The sequence below is a fragment of the Notechis scutatus genome, chromosome 2 (assembly GCF_049901735.1).
Source record: "Notechis scutatus isolate UNSWTSFEM ecotype Mainland chromosome 2, rNotScu1.2, whole genome shotgun sequence".
NCBI lineage: Eukaryota > Metazoa > Chordata > Lepidosauria > Squamata > Elapidae > Notechis > Notechis scutatus.
This window is the reverse complement of record NC_142010.1, coordinates 182,521,372-182,539,446: the sequence shown is the minus strand read 5'-3', so window position 1 is coordinate 182,539,446 and position 18,075 is coordinate 182,521,372. Positions and strand designations below refer to the sequence as shown.

General features: G+C 42.0%; 1 protein-coding gene across 1 annotated transcript in view; it reads right to left on the bottom strand.

The window, feature by feature from the left end:
* Positions 1-7,143: 7,143 nt before the first annotated feature.
* SHOC1 (shortage in chiasmata 1) overlaps positions 7,144-18,075 on the bottom strand; it is a 59,084-nt gene continuing 48,152 nt past the window's right edge. The window contains exons 25-27 of the mRNA XM_087954217.1: positions 17,513-17,662; positions 9,688-10,642; positions 7,144-7,253 (exon numbers count right to left, since the gene is read on the bottom strand). Of these exons, the coding sequence (XP_087810343.1) occupies positions 7,153-7,253; positions 9,688-10,642; positions 17,513-17,662 (1,206 nt within the window). The 3' untranslated portion in view covers positions 7,144-7,152. The remainder of the gene's footprint in view (positions 7,254-9,687; positions 10,643-17,512; positions 17,663-18,075) is intronic.

The following is an 18,075-nucleotide window of genomic DNA, read 5'->3' as shown; positions in this document are numbered from 1 at the left end:
TTCTCTCTTCTAGTTGGTTGAAATGAAGAAGATGAAATTCATATTTAGAGGCATTTACTATTGAGTGCCCAAATCCCATTTTTACCCAGAAATATAAGCTTACTGTTCAGCTTTCCAGCGGGTTAGGAAGGAAAGAAGTGTATTCGGAGGGTTGAGAGGTACCAGAGGAACCATGTCATAAACCATCTTCCCATTTAAGCTGGGCACAGTGGCCCATTTGCAGTTAAATGGAACTGGGAACTGCCAAGAATTGATAAACAATTCCTCATGCCAGTCTGCAAGGGGGAGGATAGTACAGTGAGATTAAGGTGCAGGGAGGGGAGATTGATGAGCCTGGTCCACCGAGACCACGAAGGAAGAGTGAGAGAAGATGCACCAACTTCTAGCATAGGACTCACCAACTTTGGCCAAGTCTACCAATCACATGGCTCCTGACCCTTTAGTACAGGGCTGTCAAACTCAAGCCCCGGGGGCCAGATCTGGCCTGTGGGGTGCTTAGATCTGGCCCGTAGGTCCGCCCTGGAAATAGTGAAGGATTGGCCGATGGTGCTTCTGCCGCAAAAACAGAGCTGTTTTCGCTGGCAGAGGGTTGCAGGAGACCGTGCCAGCCGAAAACAGACCTTGGGAGCCTGTTTTCACTGGCAGAGCACTTGGGCTACCACAGGCACTCACCCCCGACATGAGTGACATCATGCTGGCCACGCCCACCCTGGCCCCCCAAGGTCAAACACAACCCTGATGTGGCCCTCAATGAAATTGGGTTTGACACCCCTGCTCTAGTACATACAAGCCCTTGGGGCTGCATATTCACTACAGAAGATCTAATCTTTGTCTCTGCTTTCACATAAAATAGTTACCTTGAAGAAAAAGCTTGCTATTCGGGACATTCCAGTGCCACAGACTCCAAAGAATTTAAACCCTGCCAAATGTCTTCAGGCCTTAGGAAAGGAAAAGAAAATTGGCCTTTCCCCCCACCCTTTATTTATTTATTTTAAAACTTCCCCTCTCATTGATGAAAAGAGGTTGCAGTACAGGAGAAAAACACTTTATGTAGAAGTGTTGGCCATGTATTAAAAGAGTGTGAAAATAAGCCTAAGAATCAATCCATATGGATATCTGCATCAAGATGCTTCATTTTTTGCTGGTGTTGTCTCCTGCTGAAATTACAAAATCTATTACTCTGTTTCAGAGAGGGACAAATCCTGTGCTCTCCAAGTACAGGTTTATAACCTTAAAATATGCCTGTTTGGCAAATAATCACCGATAATAACACTACAATACATTAAATTTAGGCAAAATTTCCTAGCATTTGCAATATTACTGGAACAATTCACCTTTTTTTTTTTTGTGGGTCCGGTATCTTTGATTTTGAATTACCAAGCACTTTTATACACGCTGTTTACTTTTAAAAAGAAAGTTCTTTTCTGGTTTGTATTAATATATTAAAAGCTTTAAAAAAAATCTTTTCTTAATTACTGGGATTTTTTTTTTTTTTTGTGGCACGCAAACACATTTAATTATTATTTTTTTGAAGAATCTGACCTATGTTAGAAAAATAGAAAAAAATCACATCCGTCTCTGCTACCTCCAATACATTTATGACATAAGTGAACAGCCCGCCAAGAAATTACTATTCTGCCCATAGATGCTGATGTCAGTCACAGAGCTTCCCTTGTTCCCAGTCCACAAGGAGCTTCCATATAGATCTTGACTTGCGACAGGTTGCTTGCTGACCATTAGAAGTTATAATGGACCTCCCCTGAGCTACTTATAACCTGGTTTCAAAATTCCAATGGCTCCCCTCCCTATGGTCATGTGATCACATTTTGGGTGCAAGGCAACCAGCCCACATTTATGGCTGTTTTACACTGTCCTATGATTTTCAGCACTTTTTTCCCCCTGCAACATTTGTACTAATTTGCATGGATGAAAAAACAAACAAACCCAGAACTGGACAATAGTACTATTACATTTGAGAAAAGAAAAGGCTTTGGTGATGCCTTTTCAAAAGTTGCAATATGTATCTTGAGAGGAAGTCAATATAAAATATTTGATGCAATAAACATAAGGAAAGAGGATAATAGAAGAGAAAAAAATGTGGAAAGAAAAAAAAGTAACTTAACCCAAGAAACTTGCTTGAAATACCATGTTGTTGAGATTAGCGGCTCAAAATACTTAAGAGCGATGCAAAAATTGTACAAATAGGTAATTTTTAGATTTCAGGTCACAAGTGTTACAAATAATAAATGTTTTAAAAACATTTTAGTTTTAAAAACATTTTTTAGCATTTGGGTTTGTCTACCATAGTTAGCATCAATAAGGCTATTCCTACCATTTCCCCTTTATTAGAAATTGGTGATTTGCAGCTTAAAGAATAAGTGTATGTGCACATACACTCCTATGCAGTGAACTCTACAGATAATTGCACTTCTTGATGACAGCAGTGCCATCAAGAATGCTTTCCTGTGGCAGATTTGATTTCCCATAGTTGTTTCCGGTGTGGCCCACAAAACCCATCTACATACATGTGGTATTTCGCTGGTCGTGTTTGCATTTGATTTAGCATATGGTGTAAACAAACATGCAGTACCTTGATCACCATACAGAAGCCTGCACTGTAATCATGTTCTAGTGCATCGTCTGAACTAAGACTGGAAATTGGAGCCCTAAGACAAATGGCAGGAATGCTCACAAAATGGACTTGCTCCTGGAGCAGCGTCTATGCTGGCTATTTTCAACTGCAAGGCATAATCTGGAGACACAAAGGGGATAGGGAAGAGCTTCAATGCAATCAAAAAGCAACAAGAGGAAGGGCAGCCAACAACCACAAGGAGATGACAAAAAAGAGGGAGACTGGCTTTAGTTTGTGACTTCCATTTTACAGTGGTTGTTTTCCTTTCTCCAAGGGCTGGTTCCACCTGGTTGGCAGGGCGTGATCATCCTCCAGGCTCCTCCATTGGGGGGGAATCCTACAGAAAACTCTGCCCTCCTTTGGAACATCTGCATTAAACCATTGGGGAACATCATCTGCCAAGTTGGGATTCAGTATGTGTAGGGATTGGATGGGGAGGAACTGACTCAGTCATACCAGAACCAGATGGTTAGGGGTGTTTGGGCACTTCGGATCTGGGAATATTCTGATCTTGGATGGGGTTGCACTTCCCAATGCAAGCGAAACATACAATTTGGGGGGCTTTCTGAGCTCACAAAACGATGCCCAGGTGGCAGATATGGCTAGGGGAGGCCTTTGCCCAGCTTCATTTGATGTGCCAGTTGCACCCTTTCACAGAATAGGTGTGTGTGGAGGAGGGAAGTTGGGTCATGTCTGCTCTTTTCAAACATGGCTGTACTCATGCAGACAAGCTTCCCCCCTTCCCATAATCGTTCCCCCCCTTTCCTCAGAACTGCACTCACAGGCATTCAAGCTGGTGTTCCAGTTGCCTTGCTAACTGAGCCAACCACTGGTGTTATCAAGGATGTGCCGAGGTCCAGAGGAAGCTTCACCCAGGCTTTTGAGCTTACAAAAGCAAATGCTAAGAAAGAACGGAAGGACGAGAGCCGGAAAGGTGAAAGCAAAAGACCTACAGAGAAGAAAGCGAAGGTGAGATCTGGAGATTGGCAGCTATTATAGCAGAACTTTCATTCAACTGCCAGGAACACAAGCTAGACTGGGCAGCATATCTTGGTGGAGGCTTAGTAGGAACTAGAAGAGGAAGAATCACACTGAAATAGCACCTCATCCCAACTAGTGCAAGGATCAACCAATGGAACAGTTTGCCCTCGGAAGTTGTGGGACCGCCATCACTTGAGACCTTCAAGAAGAGGTTGGACTGCCATTTGTCAGAAATGGTGTAGGTCTCCTGCTTGGGTGGGGGGGGGTTGGACTAGATGACTTATAATGTCCCTTCCAACTCTGATTATCTGTTATCTTAACAAGGTTGACACTATATGGAACAAAGCTGTTATAGAATCTAGTTGTTCTGCTTTTGGATAACATGAAGCCTCCTCCCAGAAGGCAACAAAGAAAAGAAAACCAGCCATGTAGAGGTTGTGTAAAGTCCCTGACAATACTATGGACCCTTACTGTATACCTAATGCTGAAGTACAAATCAAGGAACTATAGCTCAACCCACCAAAAACATAACTGTAAAAGACAGACCAGAAATAAAAGTTAAAATAAGCAAAAAAAATAGTAAGAGAAGACCTGTCTGATCTTGATGAAAACAAATCACCGGGGCCCGATGGATTACATCCCAGAGTTTTAAGGAGCTGGCAGAGGTCATCTCAGAACCACTGCACCATATCTTTCAAAAATCCTGGAGCACCGGGGAACTACCAGAGGACTGGAAAAGAGCTGATGTGGTTCCCTTCTTCAAAAAAGGAAAAAAAACAGACCCAGGAAACTATAGACCAATCAGCCTAACATCAATACCTGGGAAGATACTGGAAAAGATAATAAAAAAACAGATCTGCCAACATCTAGAAACAAGTAAACTAATAACTAGCAGTCAGCATGGGTTTGTTAAAAACAGGTCATGCCAAACCAATTTTATTTCATTCTTCAACACAGTGACTAAATTAATAGACCAGCAAAATACTGTGGACATAATATATTTAGATTTCAGCAGGCATTCGACAAAGTAGACCACAACCTACTTCTTAGTAAGCTAGAAAAAACGTGGAATAGATAGCACCACCACTAGATGGATTTGCAACTGGCTGGCAAACTGTACTCAACGAGTAGTCCTTAATGGGTCTAAGTCTACATGGAGGGAAGTAAGCAGTGGGGTGCCACAAGTTCCGTCTTAGGCCCAGTACTCTTCAATATCTTCATTAACGACTTAGATGAGGGAATAGAAGGGGAACTTACCAAATTTGCAGATGATACTAAGCTGGCAGGAATAGCTAACACCCAAGAAGATAGGCTCAAGATCCATCTGGATCTTGACAGACTCGAACACTGGGCCGTATCTACCAAATTAAATTCAATGTAGGGAAAAGTAAAGTTCTACACTTAGGCAAGAAAAGCCAAAAGTACACATATAGACTGGGTGAAACCAGGCTCAATAGTAGTAACTGTGAGAGGATCTTGGAGGCTTAGTGGACAACCAGCTAAATATGAGCCAGCAGTGTGCAGCCGCCGCCAAAAGAGCTAGTGCAATCCTAAATTGTATTAACAGAGGGATACAATCAAGATCAAGTGAGGTACTAATACCACTCTATAAAGCCTTAGTAAGACCACACCTGGAGTACTGCATCCAGTTTTGGTCACCACATTATAAAAAAGATGTTGAGACTCTAGAAAAAGTACAAAGAAGAGCAACCAGGATGATCAGGGAACTGGAGACTAAAACATATGAAGAACAGTTGCAGGAACTGGGCTTGGCTAGTCTAGTAAAGAGAAGGACCAGGGGAGACATGACAGCAGTCTTCCAATATTTTAGGGGCTGCCACAGGGAGGAAGGGGTCAAGCTATTTTCTAAAGCTCCTGTAGGCCAGACAAGGAATAATGGATAGAAACTGAACAAGGAGAGATTCAACCTAGAAATAAGGATAAACTTTCTGACAGTGAGAACAATCAACCAATGGAACGGCTTGCCCTTGGAAGTTGTGGAAGCGCCATCAGTTGAAACTTTCAAGAAGAGATTGGACTGCCATTTGTCAGAAATGGTGTAGGGCAGGGATCCCCAACCTTTTCGACGCCGCGGCCCGGTTCCGGCATCAGCTGGCGCCGCGCCCGGTATCAGCGTCAACTGGGGCGCCGCCATCTTTTTTTGACGAAAAAGCGCTTCCGGTGAGCTTTCTACCCGGAAAAGCTCACCGGAAGCACTTTTTTACCAAAAAAAGATGGCGGCGCCCAGCAACCAGCGGCCCGGTAAGGCTTGTTCCGCAGCCCGGTACCAGTCCGCGGCCCGGCGGTTGGGGACCCCTGGTGTAGGGTCTCCCACTTGGACTAGATGACCTACAAGGCACCTTCCAATTCTGATTATCTGTTATCTGTTATCTGCTTGGGAAAAGATAAAGATTAAAGCCTTTGAGACTTTAGTACTCAGTATTTAGTAATACTGGGTATTAGAAGAATAAGTAATAAAGGACCGAGTATTTAAAGATATATTTTATGTGACAACATCAACTTGCAAAATGTAGAAGTGTTGGAATTGACCAATGGAATAACTTTGTCCGGGAAGAAGATGTGTATTGCAATAAAGAGTTTTGTGCAGATATGCTATGCTGTGGTGTGCCCAGTTTTTGAAGAGCAAGCAACCCTCATAGGGGTAAGGGTGAGTAAGTGGAAGCTTCAAATATCACTCATTCCCTGGTCATCTCATGGCTTGATTATTGCAATGAGCTCTACATGGACTGTCCTTGATGACCACCTGGAAGCTTCAGCCATTCCAGAAAGTGGTAGCATGAGCAGTGCCTTGATATCTTCATTTAACACCTCTCTGAGAACTGCACTGTTTGCTGGTTTGCTTCTTGGTGCGATTCAAGGTGCTGGTTGCTGTCTATGAAGACCTATAAGGCCTGGTTATTTGGAAGGACTGCATGTCTCCCATTGCATCTGCCTGATCAATCTATTTCTGGCAGGATTTGTGCACCTTGGCTTCCATTGATTTATATATAACTCAAGGCAGAGGTCAGGGAAACCTTTATCTTACCAAGGCAGAAAATATACCTAATAATCCTGCCTCATTTTTGTTTTGAGATTTTATTCAGTTGACTCACCTGCCCAGATACTAACCCATTTAGGGATAACAACTGCTATGTAGAACTGAACAGGCAGACTATGAAGCTCTGATGTGTTAAATTCTTACAACTGTGGTGACTCCCTGACCAAGCTCTTCCGAAGTCTGTATGCAAATTCAAATATATTTCTCTTATGTACAGGATATATAAATGAATTATGTAGATTATGCATAATTAAACTGTAGTACTTTAATGTAATTGTCATAAATAGCACAGATTTTTTCAAAAAAACCTCTTAACTTTTATCTTATTACCTAAAATGGCAAAAAGTCCACATTTAAAAAAATAATAATTACATATAAGATTGAAACAAATTGTAAATAAGTTACTATAAAAGAAGATTAAATCTGCTAAATTTGTTTTTATGTATTGCAAATAACAAGATTTTTGAAGCCTCCATTTCTTCTAAAAAAATTTGAGACGGGTTTGGCCATCATGTCTCCTAGGATCTTTTTCAAAAGTTAGACGCCTTTTTTTAAGCTGTGGTAATTGCATAAATTCTAAACCTGCCAAAAAAGAAAGAAAAGAAAAGAAAAGAAAAGAAAAGAAAAGAAAGAAAGAAAGAAAGAAAGAAAGAAAGAAAGAAAGAAAGAAAGAAAGAAAGAAAGAAAGAAAGAAAGAAGAGAAGAGAAAAGAAAAGAAAAGAAAACAAAAAACAAATCATTATCAAATAAGCAGTTTATGAGCTTTCCTAGCAAGTATATTTATGTGTTTTATATCACTTATACTTCAGAGAAATAATATGAAATTCCAGGCCAGATGCATACAATCTGAGGCTTTAGGATGTCATGTGGTTCCTAAAACCTTCCAGATGTTACCAAACTCTCTTTTAATCAGATATAAATTTTTAAAAAAGTTCAATACTTACTAGCAAATTCATTATAAATAACTCTTTTTTTTAGTGGCTCAAAACAATCCTTTTATTATTTTTTTTAAATAAATTATAGATAACTCTAATGCTAACATTGTTATATCTTTTCTTAAACCAAATCTTTGCTTTCTAATAATCAAGAAGCTTAACCTGAAGAAAAACTGTAAATATCATTTTTATATCTTTTTAAATGTAATTTTAATGTGGTAATCTCTCAATTGTTTAATAAACAAAACTTACTGTATTTCAGTTATTTTCCCATTTTATGCAAATAGCAAATTAAACATTCCATATTTTGAATCTAATGTGAATCTAACAAACGTACAGATTAAAATCAAGAACTCTTGAAATACTTCTGTCAAGATAACTTCATTTGATTCATGAAATTAAATTAAATGTAATCAACTTTAGTCTTTATTCTGATTAGTCATTCACTTTATGGGATGGTTCTAAGCCTGCTATCCAACAGTGAAGTATTGCTCCTTGCCCTGAAAAGTATGCATGTCCCTGTTTTAACCTTGAACAGAAATTGTTGTAGTCTAAACATTTTTCACTTCATTTCCCCTTGTAGTGCTATTTTCTTTTTCTATATGCATTTTTAATCTTTTGTGCCTCTGTTAGTAAAGCCTGGTCTGAAAAGGCGTCTGCCCTAATTAAAATAGTCTTCAAAATGTTTCATGCTTCTTTCTCATTTGAAGAACTACAGAATAGCACACTTCACTACAAAATATATAGAAAAAAGAGTTGTATGTAGAAATACAGATTCTAGAATACTGTATGATCTTTACCTCATGTGGAATAGATTATACCGTAGTATTGCTTCCAATTCTCTTACAATCATCTTAAGCTCCCCAAGGTTTACAATATGAACTGCCCAAAACATTTCAATTAACCTTTTTCTGTTCAATCCAAGTTTCCCTTACTTAGCCTGACAATGTTTGAGGCAGCAAATTGGGAGCCGCAATCAAAGCAAAATAGTATCAGAATCTAATACAAATAGTCCTAGTATCAGCATTCCAAGTAATGCACCCATAGAAAACAACCTCTGAGGCACTGGAGTTCCTCAAAGAACAGTTTATTGGATACATCATTTTGGCACAAACTGATGAAAACCAACTCTGAGGTTTCCCATGGCTTTCACCTAATTAAAAGTAAAAGTTTTCCTCTTTCCCCCCCCAAGTCACTGGTCACATTGTCCAATCCAGGTGCTGGCTGGTTGCTTCTCCTCTGGCCAGCCACCTGTGAAAATGTCCTTGGTTCTCATAGGAAAACTTCATTATTTTGGCTACAAAACCCCATATAATTATTTTCCCACTCCCATTGCTGTGTGGCAACCCTGAAGCCTCCAAGATGGCTCATTTCAGGGCTGACACCTAGCTGCATTCTACAGAGATGGCACTTGGTCAAATATATCATTTAACAAATAATTCTTAACACAAATTTGCTTGCAACAAAACATTTCAGTAATCATTTTCATAGAACAAAATGGCACCTGGCCTGCTTGCACGTATGTGAAACAAAGATCAACATGATGTATTGATGTATTTGCATCAATCAGAAATGACAGCTCCTGATTCTGATCTGGCTAGTTGATTGGTTGTGAATGCAAAGTATCAAGGAATGAGCTGGCAAGCAGATTCTGGCTAGTGAATGCAGAGGGTTGTGGAGAAGACACTGGTTGACCTCTACAGGCTACTGATGATATTTTAATTACAGATTGAATATAACTGATCTAGAATAAAATAGTGCTACAATTCCTATTCTCAGGAAGCAGGGTAGTTTAGCTTTTGAATGCAAAAATAAGATGCATTTCTTCCCCCCAAGTGGGAGGCTCTGCCATTTGCCCCTAGGGAAAGAAGAAAAATGGTTGGATTCAGTGGTTGGCTGATCTTTTGCTGACTCTTAGGATGTTTTTGATGAGCCCTCAATGGAGAAATGCCGAAATAACAATTTATAAACATTAATAAATGGTGTTTCTTAATTAGCACAAAGGCAACCCTAAATATTCCCTTGTAATTTTTAGTATTTTATAATTTAGAAAGTAACAGCACTTTGTTTTACGCTCTTACCTGAAACATCTTGTTGTCTCTGTTCACCTGATAATGAATTACGTCCTTTCCCCCTGGTATATTCTCCAGTAAACTGAACACCAAAGTTCATGAACCTATCTGGACTGGATATGGCTTTGCCTACACGTGAATCATAGGGAGAAGAATCCATTGCTTGTATGAATGGGGGGTTACCCCAAAATCTTTCCTCAGATTGTAATGCAGGACTGCTGCTTGCTTTTCTTCCTATTTCCAAAACATTCCCTGAGCTTTCCTGGAACAGAACATCTTTTCGTTTAGAAACAATATGAGAAGAATGCTTGAAATCATGGAAAGAATTCAGTCGTTGCGCAAGAGGTTGAATTTTTCCCAGATGTTCATTTTTAGCATCATGATAGTTAGTCTTCTTCAAGAACTCAGAGATATCTAGCTGTCTGCCTGTGTCCACTTTTGAAACAGTCATTCTATTCAGTGGACAATTCTCAATATAAGAGCTAGTGTCCTGGTTACAGTGCAAATATGACATTGTGGTTTCATTATTGACATGGGAAGATCCCCCAATACTATTCAGTGTTAAATGCGATGCATTTATTATTTTTTCTGTTTCCACTTTTTTCAGAAATGGGAGATAAAGTTGCCTCTCTATCTTTACATTATCCTGAAAGGGACAGGTGTCTCCTTCATACAATATTGAAGGTATAACTAAGCTATGTTCTCCAGTTGATTTCAGACAACCACAAGATCCATTTTGGCAGAAATCTGGGGAACAGTATTTGTTCTGTTCTTCGGGAAAGCATTCTGAATACTCAGTAAAGGAATTATGTCCTTGCAATCTGGAGAACAAAGCCTCAGGAAATGGAAGCTGAGAATAAGAGCAGATGGCAGAATTAATATTTCCTTGAAGAGACATTTCTTTTTGTGTTCCTGGTCTTGTTAGTGGTTTGAGGATATATAATGAAGTGATATCACTAAAATTCTGGGAAAAAAAAGAAAAACGTAGATCTGAGTCCATAAAAATAAAACACATGCATTTTTTTTAGTGTGAATATTCAACTAATATGTAACAATTACTACAGAGACTTCAGCCTGCACATAAATATTATCTACACCCAAAGAAGAGTACAGCTTGGGAATAAGGGAGAAAATTTACGGACAGGAAGAAATGCTAGTAATGTTATGTTGATCACTGTATTTCCCTACAAACTGCAACAATTTAAGAAATTCTTCAGAATTTTGAGGGGAAAATAGCATTACAATAACTCCTACCAATAAGTCCTTCAGTGGGTTGCACATTAGAGCTGTGGAAATTCTTTGAAAGATGTGCTTCTCATCACATGGAAAATGCAAAGCAAAGTAGTGGTGCATGCATAGCCATAGCAAGCCCATAAGCTTGGATAAAGATATAACTGCTTTAACAATTATAAAAGATCACAAGTGCTTCTTTTGAATGCTGTATGCCATAATTTATCTATTTAAAACATACATATAGCTATCCATCCTAAGCAGCTCTGGGCAGCTTACAATAATAACAAAACCAACAACTATGAAACAATAATAAAACAGTAAGACAATAGAATAATAAAACAAAAAATTGTGCCATAACTGTCTCCTTAGGATGTCCTACTACAGCAAGCTGCAGTTGTCCCCAATCTTTTCTACCCATACAGTAATGAAGTAAAGTATTCACAAAGTTGAATTCAAACTATAATATTACTATTATCAAGTTGCTACTGAAAAACACTGGCATACAGTATAACCCTACTGTTATGTCTCCCCTTTAATTGCAGGCGAGCAAAACAAAAAGCAGCCGTTTCAGAATTAATTCAAATCAAAAACAAACCCCACACAAGAGAACGGCTGGAGTAAATTCCAATACACAGCAATAAATCCTCACTCTGTCTGGCAACCCTGGCGTGGCAGTAAATCACAAGCCTCAGAGAGTCTGCTGCATGTCTTCACTCCCAATTAGTCACTTTGCTTCTGGCGAATTCCACCAGCCCAGCCGTGTCCTTTTATTCACTTATGAAGCGTGCTAATTTCCTAATTATTGACTAGCTCTACGCTTCCTTTCTAACTGGGTTTGTCTTCTCAACCTCCTTCTGTTTCTGACGTCCTAACCATAAGTTCTCCAAATTCTCCTCTCAGCTGGAAAACTCTCTCATGCCTTCCCTGTCAGCCATTCCCGGCTGCTGATCAGATAAAGAACCAGAGGAGGTCGAAGGTCCTGACAACTCTATTACTTCAGGTCTGTCTTCCCTTGTGACATCCATCTCCTCATCCTGGTTACTATCCCAATCACTAAGCAATGCCGGCTCATATTTTGCTGCCATGTCCTCATCACTTGAACTCATATCTGCCACAGGAGCAGAATCCAAACCCGAGCCACAACACTATCCTCACCGCAGGGCCCTTCCCCGGGTCTGATGATCCGGATGCGGTTCGAAGGAAACGTTCATGAAAGTCCCGAATAATGTCTGGAGCATGAACTGCGGACGATCTATCCATGAAAAAACCTCCGAGTCATCCGCTCTCCTCCCGACTAAGTACTGAAAACGACCCTTTAGCCAACGCGAATCAGTAACGCTGACCACCGTGTCATCAACATCAGCCTCCTCACGGGCGTTGATGGGAAGTCGTACCAGTGGGAGCACGCAGAGGACACACCGGAGAGTCTGGAACCAAGAGGGAACGATGGAAGACAGGGTGAATGCGCATGGAGCGCGGTAAGGTGAGTCGGTATGCCATAGGGTTGATGACCGCCTCAATCGGAAATGGACCAATGAAACGATGGTCCAGTTTCTTAATTGGGCGATCGACCTGAAGGTGTCTTGTGGATAACCACACCTTGTCACCCACAGCTAACGGAGGCGTTGCTCGCGTGACTCTGTCCGCAAACCGCTTATAATCTTCTTTTTCGCCTTCGAGTTGTTGCACTACTAAACGGTGAACCGCTTGTAATTCCTCCAGAAAATCTTGTGTCTCAGGAACCGGGAATCCATCAAAGTTAACGGAAGAAGCGCGGATGATAACCCACATTCGCGAAAACGAGCGTTACGAGTGGAGGTGTGCTGAGAGTTATTAAAGGCGAATTCTGCCAATGGGAGGTATTTCGCTTCAATCGCTTTGTCGATGATTGACAAAACATCTCAAATATTGAGTGAGAATGCCAATAACCTTCTCAGTCCTGCCATCAGTTTCCGGATGGTGCGCTGACGCTAAGCACACCTGAACTTGTAACACCGCCATTAACTGTTTCCAAAACTACGCAGTAAACTGGACCCCACGATCCGAAACCACTCTATCCGGCAGTCCATGTAGACGAAAGATGTGCTGTAAAAATAACTGGGCTGTAAAGTGCGGGACGATGGTAATTTCCGACAGGAATGAAATGAGCCATTTTAGTCAGCATATCAATTACCACGAGCACCGCCGTGAAGCCCGGCGAGGATGGTAAATGCGTGAGAAAGTCCATGGAGATCGCTCCCATGGTCTGCCCGGAGTCGGCAATGGTTGGAGGAGTCCAGGGGCGCACCACGCCGCTTTCGCTTGTCTACACTGTACGCAAGCGAAGCGACATAAGAAAACACATCGTGTCAAACCCGAGGCCACCAAAAAGTCTGGGTGACCAAATGCAAAGTTTTATAAAATCCAAAATGACCAGCAGCGGGGTTGTCATGACATTGCCATGATGAGAGCTCTGAGCGACCTGGTGGGTACATACAATAAACCCTGATGTCGTAGCAAGCCCTCTTCAAAGGACCATGGGGAATCAGGTCCAACGTCCCCCCGTCTGCTGCGTCCACGCCCAATCGTTGTGCCTCCCGTATACGAGCCCGCAAATCTACTGGATCTTGAAGTACAGCCAAGGATTCCGTGGCAACACCGTTCATGGAGGAAGAGGATCCTCGGGACTGATATATTCGGGTTTCGAGACAACGCTCTACCCTCCGATTCTGTCCACTTGGAACATAAGTGACGGAGAAATTGAACCTTGCGAAAAACAACGACCACGGATCTGGCATTGGTTCAACTTCTTAGCGGTAGACAAATGTTCCAAGTTTCGGTGATCCGTCCAAACCTCCACCTTGTGCCGAGCCCCCTCTAGATGATGTCTCCAGGTCTCAAATGCAGCCTTAATAGCCAACAACTCCTTTTCCCAGATGGTGTAATTGCGCTCAGAAGCTGTGAGCTTCCTAGAATAGTATGCGCAGGGAAAAAGGCGCGCCATCCTTCGGAGCTTGCAACAATACCGCCCGATAGCTACATTAAGAGGCATCTGTCTCGACCACAAATGGACGATTCGGATCAGGATGCCTCAATATCGGCTCGCCACAAACGCTTTCTTTAAAGTTTCAAAAGCTTGTTGTTGCGGAGGCCCCCACCGGAACGGGACCTTCTTACGGAGGAGCTGAGTGGTGGGATCCATTAACTTAGCAAAGTCCGAATGAAGGTCCTATAGTAATTGGCGAACCCCAGAAGACGTTGCACGTCCTTTACTCGACGAGGGCTTCCCAACTACACAAGGCTTCGACTTTTTAGGGTCCATAGCAATGCCCTCGGGAGATGATATGCCCTAAAACTCTATCGATGACTGAAAAAGAAACACTTCTCCAGTTTCGCGTAGAGTTTATGCTCCCAAGACGCTGAAGCACTTGACGAACCTGCTGAAGGTGGTGATCTCTGGACCGAGAGTAGATTAAAATGTCGTCTAGATACACCACGACAAACCTATCCAGCATGTCCCGGAAAATGTCGTTCATCAAATGCTGGAATACGCAGGAGCGTTGGTCAGACCAAATGGCATGACGGTGTACCGAAATGACCATAACGCAGTACCAAACGCCGCCTTCCACTCGTCCCCTTGCGCATCCGAACCAGGTTGATAGGCCCCACGCAGATAGAGTTTAGTGAAGATAGTAGCCTCCCGCAACCGCTCCATCAATTCCGGAATGAGCGGCAAAGGATAGCTATTCTCACTGTGATGGCGTTAACCGTCGGTAGTCACAGCATAACGGAGCTCTCCGACTTCTTTAACAAAAAGAACGGGAGCCGAAAGGGGACGACGAGGGTCAAATAAATCCCGAGCTAAGTTTTTATCTAAAAACTCTCGAGCGCGACCAACTCGGGCTCCGACATGGAGTATAACCGCCCCTTTGGCAATGGAGCATCCGGTATCAGGTCGACGGGACAATCATAAGCACGATGTGGTGGTAATTGATCTGCCTCCTGTTCGCTGAAAACATCGGAGAAGTCCGATAGCTCAAGGTATTGAGACAGCAGGAGCGGCAATATCTTGGCCAGCACAGATATGTCTCAGGTGGTCCACACATTGGAGACTTGGAAAAGAAATGGTGTTCTGCGCCCAAGCCACCAACGGATCGTGCAAACGCAGCCAGGACACTCCGAGAACCAAAGGGAGATGAAGGTTCGAGGTGACATAAAACTTATCGCCTCCTCATGATCCCCAATAAGCATACGCACTGGCTGGGTGGCGGAAACGAATGGGCCCAGACTTGAGTTCACGCCATCTACTGTTTCCACCTTAATGGGTGGATCCACAGGAATCAAGGGAATTTCAAAATGTTTGACAAAAGCCCAGTCCATAAAGCTGGTTGTAGCCCTGAATCCACCAGCGCAACGGCGGAATTCCCTCCTTCTGGGACTGCAAAAGATACGAGTGTCCAAAAGTAAATGCCGAGGAGGGCCAGGATTTACTTCAGCAATTTGGGGTGGGGCTGTAGAACGTGCCCGACCTAGGGTTTCCCGAGTCGGGCCTACCCTGTTTCCCGACGGGCCAGGAGTGGTTTCGGGCATAGGCCTGCATGAGTCCTCTCCGAGTGCAGGAATTTGCAAAATGTCCGGACCCCGCAATAAAGGCACAAGCCTTCCTGGAACCTTCTCGAACGTTCTCACGCCGTTAAGCGAGGGCGGAGTGCGCCTAACTCCATCGGCTCCTCAGTCTTAACCGTGGTTTGAAAACTTTCGGTGGCATGGTTAGTGCACGAGAAAAAGAAGGTGGTTCCACAACGGGCCGTTTACTTCGCGTTGTTGTAAACGGGCTTCAATACGTAAGCACTGGATTACCAATGCATCCAGAGTTGAAGCCCGCTCTGCATGGACTAACTCATCCTTGATGGCATCAGACAAGCCTTCCTGGAACGCATCCATATGAGCCGGTTCATTCCAGTTAGAGTCCATACACAGCAAACGAAATTCTGCAATGTATTCCTGCAGGGGCGTTTCCCGATAAATGTCCCGTAACCATCTAGCCACAGTTTGTATTTTAATTGGATTTTCAAACATAACTCTCATTTGTTGTAGAAAACCCTGAAAATTGTCCAACAACGGCTATCTTGAATTAACAAGGGAGTAGCCCATTTGGCAGCCTGCCCAGATAATAGACTAATCATAAATCCTACCTTAGCCCGGTCATTTGGGAAGTCTTCAGGCCTCAAAGATAGAAATAATTGGCACTGACCCATGAATGCCGGGAACATGTCCGCTTGCCCTGAAAATTTCTCCGGCATGGATACCGGGCTTTTCCTCAAGGGAGGGGCTGAGGGAGCAGCAGCAGGGCTTTGCAAGCTGGAAATATGATTCACCAGTTGTGTCACCTGATTTTGAAGAGTCTGGTTGCTTTGAATCAGTTGATTTATCTGTTGCTGTTGCTGCTCCACCAAATGCTGCAGTTGGTTTTGATCCATCTTGGGTTAAAGATGGTTTGTGTGGCCAGAAGCAAAATGTTATGTCTCCCCTTTAATTGCAGGCGAGCAAAACAAAAAGCAGCCATTTCAGAATTAATTCAAATCAAAAACAAACCCCACAAGAGAACGGCTGGAGTAAATTCCAATACACAGCAATAAATCCTCACTCTGTCCGGCAACCCTGGCGTGGCAGTAAATCACAAGCCTCAGAGAGTTTGCTGCATGTCTTCACTCCCAATTAGTCACTTTGCTTCTGGCGAATTCCACCAGCCCAGCTGTGTCCTTTTTATTCACTTATGAAGCGTGCTAATTTCCTAATTATTGACTAGCTCTACGCTTCCTTTCTAACTGGGTTTGTCTTCTCAGCCTCCTTCTGTTTCTGACGTCTAACCATAAGTTCTCCAAATTCTCCTCTCCGCTGGAAAACTCTCTCATGCCTTCCTGTCAGCCATTCCCGGCTGCTGATCAGATAAAGAACCAGAGGAGGTCAAGATCCTGACAACTCTATTACTTCAGGTCTGTCTTCCCTTGTTACATCCATTTCCTCATCCTGGTTACTGTCCCAATCACTAAGCAATGCCGGCTCATATTTTGCTGCTTGAACTCATATCTGCCACAGGAACATATCTGCCATATCACTTGAACTCATATCTGCCACAGGAGCAGAATCCAAACCCGGAGCCACAACACCTACCTTGAAGAGGAAACATATGTAGCTCAATAATGATATCTCAAACAAGGATTACATAGGCATCAGACTGTTAACACTGGTACTGTGATAGCCTAGGATATTTTAAAGTATGCTACAGGAACACTACAGGTTGTTGTGGTATCTCATTAATTTGAATTAATATCAGAATACTTGTGAATTGATGATTTATAATGTTCTTGATAAGCAGCATTTTCTGTATGTGGTTTTGCGAAGGATGAGGAATGACCGCAATACTGTATGTTTGTTTTTAATTTAATGCAAAAAGTTTTTTGCAATTGTATTGACATAAGCAAATATGCTTATCGAATTAAAAACATCCAAACAAATTCAGTCTCAAGGAACTATTTTGGTTTCTTTCCTGTTTCAACAACAATTGAAGCAACAATATAACTGAATTATACACATCATGCTTATATCCTGGACGACTGACCTTCAAAACCTTTTCTGGCACCTCAGGCAGAAGTTCCTGAAGCTCAACAAAAGATGCTGCCAGGAGCCATTCCAATGAAGAACTTTTCTTTAGCATGACTTGAGCAACTAGTGGATTCATGCATGGAAATGTAAGCAAGCATTTCTCTGCCTAGAGAAAAAATAGAATTAGACTTACTGTATAATTTGTTTAGGTATTCTATGATAAATGAATCCAGGCAACTGAAGATAACCTGTGGTTATTGCGTTGACCATAGCTAACTATAGTTTGGATAGTTAGCCATTTTTTTTTCTGAAATAATTTAGAATTTTATGTGTTTCTCTTTTTTATCTTAACTGTGATTTTTTTTTTTTGTTTAATTGCTGGTCTATGACCAAATAAAAGTGGTTTGATTGGCTATGAGATTATACCGCTATAATTATCTAATTCAGTAGGAAAAAAGGGTTGGATGAATAAATAAACAGGACAAACTGATATTTCCTGATGGTCAGCAGTTAAGTTTCCAGAAATATATGTTGAGAGGTAACTAATTCACTATAAGAGTCTCCAACGTGGGATAATGC